This window comes from Terrapene carolina, unplaced genomic scaffold (assembly GCF_002925995.2).
Source record: "Terrapene carolina triunguis isolate 2854851 unplaced genomic scaffold, T_m_triunguis-2.0 Scaffold192, whole genome shotgun sequence".
NCBI lineage: Eukaryota > Metazoa > Chordata > Testudines > Emydidae > Terrapene > Terrapene triunguis.
Window position 1 is genome coordinate 3,156,126 of NW_020664543.1, and position 10,267 is coordinate 3,166,392.

Sequence of the window (10,267 nt, forward strand, 5' to 3'; positions counted from 1 at the left end):
TCTCTGCTCACGCTGGGGCTTAGCGAAGCTCGAAGCCAGACACACAGGCTGGATTTGAAGCCAGCCCCTGCGAATGCTGCGAGATTTAGGCCGCAAAGCCTGGCAAAACAGATTAAGAGAATCTGTCAGAAAAGAAAACGCTGCCTCCGATTAAACCTGCTCCTTGGTTAATCCCCAGGAGGGGACAAGGAGTGAAAGCTGGGTCTCCCGCTAGCCCCTCCTCGGCCTTGCGAGCCAGCTGCCCTCCGGGACCCAGTGCAGAGCCCAGGAGCCATGCCATAGGCACCCGCTCAAGCTCCAGTGACGTCAGCTCTGCTGCCTGCCTCACAGATACCCCCAGCAGCGTCCCCTCCACATCCGCCCCGGTCTAAGTGCCCACCGCCGAGCCGAGCCGGGCAGACGAAGGGGTCTACGGGCTTTGCTCTTGTCCCAGGTGCTCCACTGTATCATGTGCACGCTTCTCCCTGCCCCCTAACAGAGCCATCACGCCTCCCCCAGGGTCCTGAGCGGGAAGGCAGGGCTATCTCACAGCACCGGGCAGCCAGAGAGCTGGGTTCAAGCCCCGCCTCCGCCTCGCCCGCCCCAGAGAGGGGAAGGGAGTTTCTGCTGGATCGTTACTGGGTTTTGAGGGCCTCCCAGAGGGAGCGCAGGGCGTTATTGTGGCCTACAGACCTGTCTTGCAGGGGCCCGGCCGCCGCATGGGGTGAACCCCGCAGAGCAAGGCGAAGTGCTGCTGCCGCTCCCAGCTGGGGAGCACGCACACCAAGGACAGGGCCCCCGATAGCACCAAGCCCAGTGGCTCCCGCGCCCTCTGCGCGTAGGCTAGGCTCAGGCTGGGCTGCTGGGACCGAGAGCCTGGGGGGCCCTGGAAGGGAGGAGCAGTGAGTGCTCGGCCCGGCTCCTGGAAAGCAGGCCCTCGCTGCTCCCCCACTCCCAGGTGCAGCTGTCAACGACCATGCTGGACAGCAGCCAGCTCTCCCCATTAGCTTGGTAATGGCTGCGCTCTGCTCCAAAGAGGCTCCACTTAGCCATGGATGTGGGTTTGGGCGCCTCTGGAGGGCTATAAAGCCCCAGCTCAGTCTCCTCCCCAAGCCACAGCACTCCACAGGCCCCCACAGCCCGGAGCAGCGCCAGCCGCTCCCAGCACTTCTAATGCGCAAGGAACGAGGGGCTCACAACCGCCACCTACGAGAGCTCTCCGGGCACCGGGCAGTGCCAGGGGACCCTAGCAAAGGGAGTGCTCCGACAGCACCACCCGTCCCACCGTGTTCCCCCGGGGCGACAGAGGGTTAACATGCCCCTGGGAGCTGGGTTCAAATCCTGCCTTTGCTCACCAGTGAAATGACTCTGAGTCCTGCCCTAGTCCTTACCGGGCCCTGGCATCGCAGCTGTGGTGCAGCTGGGTATTCTGTGCTCGGCAGAGGCCCAGCGCTGCCATGGTAGGGGATTGGGGCCCAGTGGCACAGCTGCGGGGTAGCCCAACACCAGAACGGCAGGGGATTGGGCACATGGGCTCGGCAGCTGTGGAGGAGCCGAACTTTGCAAGGGCAGGTGGTGCAGCACCAGCAGAGCCATGGGGCCACTGGCATGGCTACTGGGGGGGATGCCAGCTACAAACACTGCGTTCACCCTAATCTACGACGCCAGAGCCCAGAGGTGCACAGCTGCTGCCCGTGGCACTTGCGAGCCTCTTGGGATGCCCCAGGGGACTGAGGAAGTTGGGCAGCATTTGCTTGTCATTGGAGAAGAGGAAACACTGATTCCTCTCCAAGCAGCTGGCAATCAGAGCCGAGCTGTCCCTGGAAGTCACATGGAGCGGTGGTGGAATGGGCCGAGGGAGTGGGGGGAGCTGGCGGTCATGGGAAGGGCATGCTGAGCTAATCAGCAGCGTTTGCTTCCTCTTTAGAGCGTGTCTATTGCCATACACTGAACGCTCTGTCTGGTCTAATGGGAGGGAAGAACCATCTCTTTATTCCCTTCCCATGGGAGCGGATCACGCCGAAGCAATCAGGAGACCCCGCCGCCTGGGGCAGGAGCCCTGCCTGGATGCACCGAGAAGGGGATTCCCAGCAACGCAAAGGAGAGAGCAACAGAGCAGCCCTAACTCCCAGGACACGACCTGCGTGGCAGGGCGAGGACGGGCCGACGAACCGTCAGGATTTTGTCTTGACCAGCCTGGGCTGCTGGCAAATTTTCTTACAAGCTTCTGAAACCAGGGGAGGGCTTAAAAACGCCTCCAGTGAGGACATGCAACTACCAGGCAGCAGGAGACGGGCATCAGCTGCCCGCCCACCGCAAGAGAGCCAAGCAGCAGATTGGAGCAGAAGTGCCCAGCGGGCTTAGTGCTGCCGAGCTGAGACGGTGCCAAGCAGGGCAGAGCAGTGGCTGCGGGAGCGCCTGGGCCTCGCCCTGCCCCAGGAAGGTTTAGATACAGACACGGACCCAGAACCGGATGAGCCACTAACTCCCCTAGAGCCCCCCCCCAGTCACTCACTGCTGCCCTGGCCTCAGAGCCGTGCCACTCCTGGCCCCTCAGGCCTGCCGTGCCAAACCGAGGCCGGGAGCGCCAGGCCATGCCAGTCACAGGGATGTTCTCTGCCAGCACCCCAGAATGGCACTACCCCCAGCAGGACAGCAGAGCTTCTCCCAGCCGCCTGGGACCCCTCCGGGGCCCACTCCCTGCCTCCCCATTTCTAACTGACACAGCCTCCATCTGTAATTAACCCTGCGCCTCATGTGACCAAAGGCTGCCATCTGCTTCAGGACTGGGATTAGTGACCCCAACTCCCCGCTGCCCCCCGGGATTAGCCAGCACTTCCAGGAGGCCGCATGCACACGGGGCCCAGAGCCACCAGCTACAGCAGGGAGGGGAGGTGCAGCCTCAGCCTCCAGCCCCGGACCGAGGAGCCTACGCCCAGAGAGGAGCAATCGGTATTTAAGCCTCTGAGAGCTGGATCTAATCAAAGCGATTCACGTGCGCGGCTGGCCCACAAATCCAGCGATGGGCGGGAGACGAAGCCTGGGGCGGGAGGCAGCTGAGCGGGGAGAAGAGGAGGATCCTGGGCACGCAACAGGGATGACGGGAAAAAAAGCCGCCTGCCTCTTCCTCTTCCTCCTCCCCCAGCGACTCGGGCTTGGGGGCTAGCCGCCCCGAGAGCCCCTCTGAAGGCAGCTGGGCTGGGGGGACGGGAGCAGAGCCCCCGCCCCTGGCTCACACAGGCATGCTCCTTCCCCTCTCTGGGCAGCCACCTCCCCAGCTGCAAGACAGTCCGTGTTCCGCCCATCACCCCGGCATCTGGGCACGTGGGGGGGTTGTGAATATCAACTGCTCGCGAAGCGCTCAGTGACGTGCGTCTTTTCCATCAGGTGTCCCACTAGAAATTCCTTCCCACCGAGCGATGCTGAGAACGGCCAGGAACCTCTGCCCGGCGCCTGTCCACTTCGCCTGGTCCCCTGCCTTTCCTGCCAGGACCTCAGCCGTATTCCCCCGGGAAGTGGTGTTTGCCCCCCCCTCGACAGGTGGGGACACAGAAGTGGGGGACTAACCCAAGGGCACACAGCAAGTCAGTAGCAGGGCCCGGAATAGAACTCAGGAGTCCTAGCCTTACCACTGCGCCATGCTTCCTGTGGCCAGCGGCTGCGAGGTCTCCCCCAGCCCTGGCAGCTGGGCTCCCAAGGCAGCAGTCACGCGGGACACTCACCAGCAGATGAGGCCAGCCACCACAGCCGTCCAGGTGACACAGCAGGAGTTGGGCCGCTTGGTCTCGGACTCCTCATCTCGTTTGCAGCTGCACAGGCAGATCAGGTAGATGGTGAGGAAGAGCAGGTTGAGGCCGAGGCAGACGGCAGCCACCAGGCCCAGGAACAGCAGGGACTAAGCAAGGGAGAGACACCAGAGTCAGTGCACGCTCCATGCAGGCTGCAAAGTACCCCGGCTCGGGACGCGAGAGCAAAGCGAAGGCGCCCGAGGTCCTTGGTTTGCAGGCTCCCTAGAAAGGGCCAATGCCGGCAGGGGGCTGCTCACCACCATCCGCTGGGCTCCAGCAGTGACCAGCTCACACTCAGCGCTGGGAAAATCCGCAGCCCCCTCCCACTGCTGCAAAGAGCAGCATTTGATGAAACACCCCACCCCAGAGCTCCCAAGCACGAGGCATCTCCCAGCCCACAGCGAGCCACTTCTGCTCTAGGCGTGCCCAGCCTGGAGAAGGTGCCTGTTCACACACAGCCCAGACAAGCGCACAGTCAGGTCCTAACACGGCGGCAAGGCGATCGGAGCGGGGAGGTCTCTGACCAGAGCTGCCCCAGCCTAAGAGGCCACAGCCCTGTCCTGGGCTGGAGAGAAGATGCTGTAGAAAGCTCTCGATCCAGCCCTTTTAGCGAGACCTCCCCCAGCCAGCGGGCATCTCGAGACTCAGCGAGCCTGGCCGATGATGGGCGCTTGCCCTCCCCAAGGGGGTACTCCGGCCGAGAGACGGGAGCGGGTGTGCGCGCGGGTGATGCAAGCGCTGGAGACCAAAGCCCTCTCCATCCATGGAGCAAGGCCAGCCCAGGCAGCTGCCGTGCAAGCTGCCCGCAGACCATTCATCCTGCTAGCACACCTCGCCCGGCCTGGGAGGAACAGCCTCGGGACCAGGGGCCATGTGAGGTTCAATCCACGGCCAATCAGAGCCGATGTGACAGGGAACGGCCGAGGGGAGCTGCACCGAGCATGGCAGACAGAGGGGAGCAGCTCTCCGTCCCTGCCAACTCGGCCAGACCCAGCCGAGTAGCCTAGACGGGAAAGGCCCCTAATCCCACTGCACTGAGCCAGCCATGGCCTCCGCCTCGGCTCTATTTAAAGCATTTGCTAGCGGTCAGCAAACATGCCTGTCCCTTAGTTGGTGCTGGAAGGCGTGTGCTGGGCATCGGGCTCTTTTCCTCGGGGAATTCACTTGGTGCCTAGTTCACGAGCGTCCTGGTGCTGCCTCACCCCAGCCAGGGTTACAGCTCTGGATCCTCAGGGAGATTTCTGTGGGTGCACTCCTCCCACAGGCACAAACACGCAGCCCTGCCGACTGGCACCCATTACGCATTTACCCTCCGCCAGTATTCAAACGGTAACTGCATCATAGGACTGGGAGGGACCTCGAGAGGTCGTCTAGATCAGTCCCCTGCACTCCTGGCAGGACCAAATGCTGTCTAGACCATCCCTGACAGGTGTTTGTCCAACCTGCTCTTAAAAATCCCCAACGCTGGAAATTCCACCACCTCCCTAGGCAATTTATTCCAGTGCTTAACCACCCTGACAGGACGTTTTTCCTAATGTCCAACCTAAACCTCCCTTGCTGCAATTTAAGCCCATTGCTTCTTGTCCTATCCTCAGAGGTTAACAGAAACAATTTTTCTCCCTCCTCCTTGTAACAACCTTTTATGTACTTGAAAACTTATGTCCCCTCTCAGTCTTCTCTTCTCCAGACTAAACAAACCCAAGTTTTTCAATCTTCCCTCATAGCTCATGTTTTCTAGACCTTCAATCGTTTTTGTTGCTCTTCTCTGGACTTTCACCAATTTGTCCACATCTTTCCTGAAATGTGGTGCCCAGAACTGGACACAATAGTCCAGCTGAGGCCTAATCAGTGCAGAGTAGAGCGGAAGAATTACTTCTCGTGTCTGTCCTACAACACTTCTGCTAATACATCCCAGAATGATGTTCGCTTTGTTTGCAACAGCGTTACACTGTTGACTCATATTTAGCTTGTGATCCACTCTGACCCCCAGATCCCTTTCCGCAGTACTCCTTCCTAGGCAGTCATTTCCCATTTTCTCTGTGTGCAACTGATTGTTCCTTCCTAAATGGAGTACTTTGCATTTGTCCTGATTGAATTTCATCCTATTTACTTCAGACCATTTCTCCAGTTTGTCCAGATCATTTTGAATTTTAATCCTATCCTCCAAAGCAATTGCAACCCCTCCCAGCTTGGTATCGTCCGCAAACTTTATAAGTGTACTCTCTATGCCATTATCTAAATCATTGATGAAAATATTGAACAGAACCGGACCCAGAACTGATCCCTGCAGGACCCCTTGATATGCCCTTCCAGCCTGACTGTGAACCACTGATAACTGCTCTCTGGGAACGATCTTCCAACCAGTTTTGCACCCACCTTATAGTAGCTCCATCTAGGTTGTATTTCCCTAGTTTGTTTATGAGAAGATCATGCAAGACAGTATCCAAAGCCTTACTTAAGTCAAGATATACCACCTCTATGCTACCCCTCTATTCACAAAACTTGTTACCCTGTCAAAGAAAGCTATCCAGTTGGTTTGACATGATTTGTTCTTGACAAATCCGTGCTGTTACTTATCACCTTATTCTCTTCTAGGTGTTTGCAAATTGATTGCTTGATTATTTGCTCCATTATCTTTCCAGGTTTGAAGTTAAGCTGGCCTGTCTAATTCCCCGGGGGGTTTCTTTATCCCCCTTCTTATAGATTGGCACTATTTGCCTTCTTAAAGTCCTCTGGAATCTCTCCCATCTTCCAGGAGTTTGCGAAGATAATCGCTAATGGCTCAGATATCTCCTCAGTCAGCTCCTTAAGTATTCTAGGATGGGTTTCATCAGGCCTTGTCTAAGTAATTTTTAACTTCTCCTTTCCTTTCCTTTCCACTTCTCCCGGTCTCTTCTCACAGCATACAGGTACAGTTACACTGCATACTCCTGAGGGAATTCTGTGCCAAAATATTAAAAATTCTGTGCACAATATTTTAAAATTCTGCAAGTTTTATTTGTCAAATCAATGTGGAGGCTCCAGCCTGGCATTGGGGAGCACAGGCCACTGGCTGCACAGAGGTGGGAGATCACGCTGCAGCTCCCCCCAGGACACGGACTCAGCGGTGAAGCTGCACCCAACCCTGACACAGCTCAAGGACCGGGCCTGCCCCAGAAACACCCAGAGCCCTGCCCCTCCATGCCAGGTGTGGGCAGGCAGGCTCAGCAAGGCAGGATCCAGGTGTGGAGGGGCTTAGTGTGGGGCAATCTGGGTGCGGGCGGCTCAGTGGGGGAGTCAGGTGCAGGGGGGATCTGGATGCACAGGGGCTTGTTGGGGGTTCTGGGTGCAACAGTAATGGGACTCTGCAGGGGGTCCAGGTGAAGGTAGTTGGGGCTTGTAGAGTGGTCCAGGTGCAGGGGGAGTGGGGCTCATTGGGGGGTGAGGCTCGGTGGGAGGGACTGGGCATGAGGGGGTCTGGATGCACGGGGGTTGGGTGGATGGAGGAGCAGCTCCCTGTACAGGGATCCCTCCCCCTGCAGCTGAGGTGCAATGGGTACAGGAAGTGGTGCAGGGGGAGTTTGCAGAGATTCCCATAGCTGGGGAGAAATCTGGGGGTGGGTCTGACCCAGCCCCCGATGCTGTGCAGGGAAAGAGGAAGTTCCGTCCTCCCTAGCCTAGCTGGGACTAGCAGCTGAGCCTGGCACAGGGTAGGAGCCACCAGCCGAGTCGTCTCCAGTCTCACCCCCTGCCCCACAGTGATTTACCTCTCTGCTGGCTGCTCTGGGCACCTGAAACATACTGCTGGGGAGGGTCGCATGACCACTCCTGGGGCTTCCCTTTGCTTCCACGTCAGAAAGTCATTTTTCTGCAGGGAAGCAAAGAAATCTGCGGGGGACATAAATTCTGCGAATGTGCAGTGGCGCAAAACTCCCCCAGGAGTAACTTGGAAAAAAAGTGTGCTCTTGACTCAGGTTAGCAGCTCAAGTTCAAACCTGTAAGGCAGCCGGAGATGGAGCTGGAGCGGCTACCTGGAGCTAGAAGCCATTGTGGTGTCTTTGCTGCTATTTGAACCCGAGTTCAGAACCCCGTCTGCAGTGCAGACACACCCTAACGGCTACGCCTTGCGCTGAAGCTCCATGCTACGCAAGCGCTGGCTGTCACCGGGCAGTGCCACCCTCACAATGAAGCTGTCTGGCTGCCCATGAAGCAACTCTTTCCCTTGCTCAGTGGATGTGCCACATGCCGAAGTCTTCCTCCCCGCGTCCCAGACCAGCTGGTGGCCCAGCTGAGCACTGCAGCCGAACTGCCCTCCCGAGCACGTCACGCAAACAGTGACAACTGGCCTTTCCCTCCAGTCGCCTTGCTCTGTTTCCAGGTGCTCACCATGGAGTCAAGAATAACTGCTCCCAAGCCAGGGCCGGGGAGGTGGAAAAGCGTGGCCAGACACAGACACTGACGAGCCCAGGCACAAAGCCAGGAATGCACCCCAAGGTGCCTACCCACACCTGGCGGGCGATTTACCGGTCACCCCGTTACATGGGGGCGCCGCAGCCAGCATTAGATGCAGCAGGCACGCATATGAACCCCAGACACCGGTCATCTTCCCTGCCCGGCTACCCCAAGAGCCAGCACCATGGCCCCCACTCCAGAGTCAGGAGCATCTCCTCCTGAGCCAGGCCCCAAGACATGGGTCCCCCCACGGGAGGTCACCTTCCCTTACAGATATTTATCCACCTGGCAGGAAGCCAGACAGCTAAACTGCTCTTGGACACTTGCTCAAATCGCCCGCCCGGGCCCTCCCCGCAGGCATCTCCGCCTGAGAGCGAGGAAGACGGTACCGAGCACGGCACCCTGCTCAGTTCCTGCATGCAACGTATCTCACCCCCCCGCGTAGGAACGAACCCCCCTGCAGCCCCAGCCCCCGCAGCCCGGGCTGCTGCGACGGGCTCGGCACATTGCTCCCTCTTCAGCCAGCGCAGGACGTGCCTGGCAAGGCCTCTGGCTCCCCTGGTGTGCGAGCTGTCCGTTCAGGGTGTCTGGTTCTGATCTAAGGCCTGCCACGTTGAAGGCACAAGAGCCTCAGACCAGTCTCTGCCCTCATCGGTCTCCATTAGATATCAAGTGAGACGCACGAGCTGATGACCCGCACCCCCCATTTGACATTGGGGAAGGCAGCGCCAGATGCATGGGGTCTCCCCCATCCCAGAGCAACGCCACCTGCATCTCCCGTCCCAGGCTTTCCGGCTCAGCTGTTCCTGTTGCTTGATCCTCCCCCTGGACTCCCCCTGCTCCTCCCCATTAGCGGCTGCATTAATACCACAAGCAACAGCAGGAAAAGAGTGAATCCGATGAGAGCGGGAGTTGACGCAAGTGAAAGCTGACACGTGACCAGAAAATACCACGAGCATAACTGCCCCCAGCCAGGGCATCTGCTAGCTTCCCGCCCAGCAAATTTACCAAATCCAGAGGGCAGGTCACCGTCACGGGACCTAACCAAGACCTATCTTCTAGATGGAGGCCAGCAGGACCCGTTCCTGGCCCATCCGGCATGAGGCATTCTTACTGGGTCACGTACGGCAGAACCCCTCTTTTACAAACTAACGGGGGATTGAGAAGTTCATAAAAAATCGACAGTCACAAAACAGAACATCCCCGAGTTCCAGCCGGCGCGCTGCATCGCTGCTCTCCTGCCCGTCGACCACGGCGAAGCCACGGCCAGCGCACGGAACGCGAAGGGACGACGCCCTGTTCTCCATCAACGTCGCTGTTATGGGATTCCCCACCCCAGTCCCGGCCAGGAGAAACGATTGGCAGAGATGGGCACCTGTAAGCGTGGGGCTCACAAAATCGAGGTTCTGCTCGCAGATGGTTGGGGCTGGTTCTAGAGCAACACTTGCCAGGGCAGGGGGTGGGTTAGTGGAGGAGCAGCCTGTATGGGACAGACCAGACAGCAGGGAAACACACAGTAACTAGGAGGCAAGAGCACATCCACTGGCTCCCGTTCCCCCGCCTTCCTGCCCCCCCTGGCCCCCAGCGTGACCCAAGGCGGGACTGTCCCCACTTGAAGGGGTGTCTCCTTTCACCAGGCGCTAAGGATTCTCCAAAACAGCAAGCACGTATTAAGCGCCTCCAGCACGCTAATCACCCTGCAAGACAGACAGTGGCGCAGTCCCTGCCCCAGGCAGCATGCAATCCACTAGCTAGAGTGCTCCAGGAATCGGGCTCCAGACTTCCCGAGGGATGCTTGGAGAGGAGGGCGTATCTGGTTGAATTGCCTCTCGTTCGTGCTACAAGTCGGTTAGAGCGTGGGGCTGCTTCCTGGCTAGTTACAGGTTGTCATTAAAGAGATCGATTGACATCTTAATGGCTTGTATATTCCCCCTGAAGCGCAGTGGCCTGCCGTGACCTTTTCAGTATTCCACATTTTGATTAAGTGGCATCTCAGGCCCCTCTGTGCACGTTGCTGAGGCCATAAAGCAGAGAGCGGGTCACTGAATTCGAAGAAGGGCAAAGTGGTC

The 10,267-nt window shown here is 58.5% G+C and overlaps 1 protein-coding gene across 1 annotated transcript in view; it reads right to left on the reverse strand.

The window, feature by feature from the left end:
- Positions 1–10,267, reverse strand: part of TTYH2 (tweety family member 2) — a 32,339-nt gene that overhangs the window by 19,501 nt on the left and 2,571 nt on the right. The window contains exon 2 of the mRNA XM_026654562.2: positions 3,702–3,874. Within this exon, the coding sequence (XP_026510347.1) occupies positions 3,702–3,874 (173 nt within the window). The remainder of the gene's footprint in view (positions 1–3,701; positions 3,875–10,267) is intronic.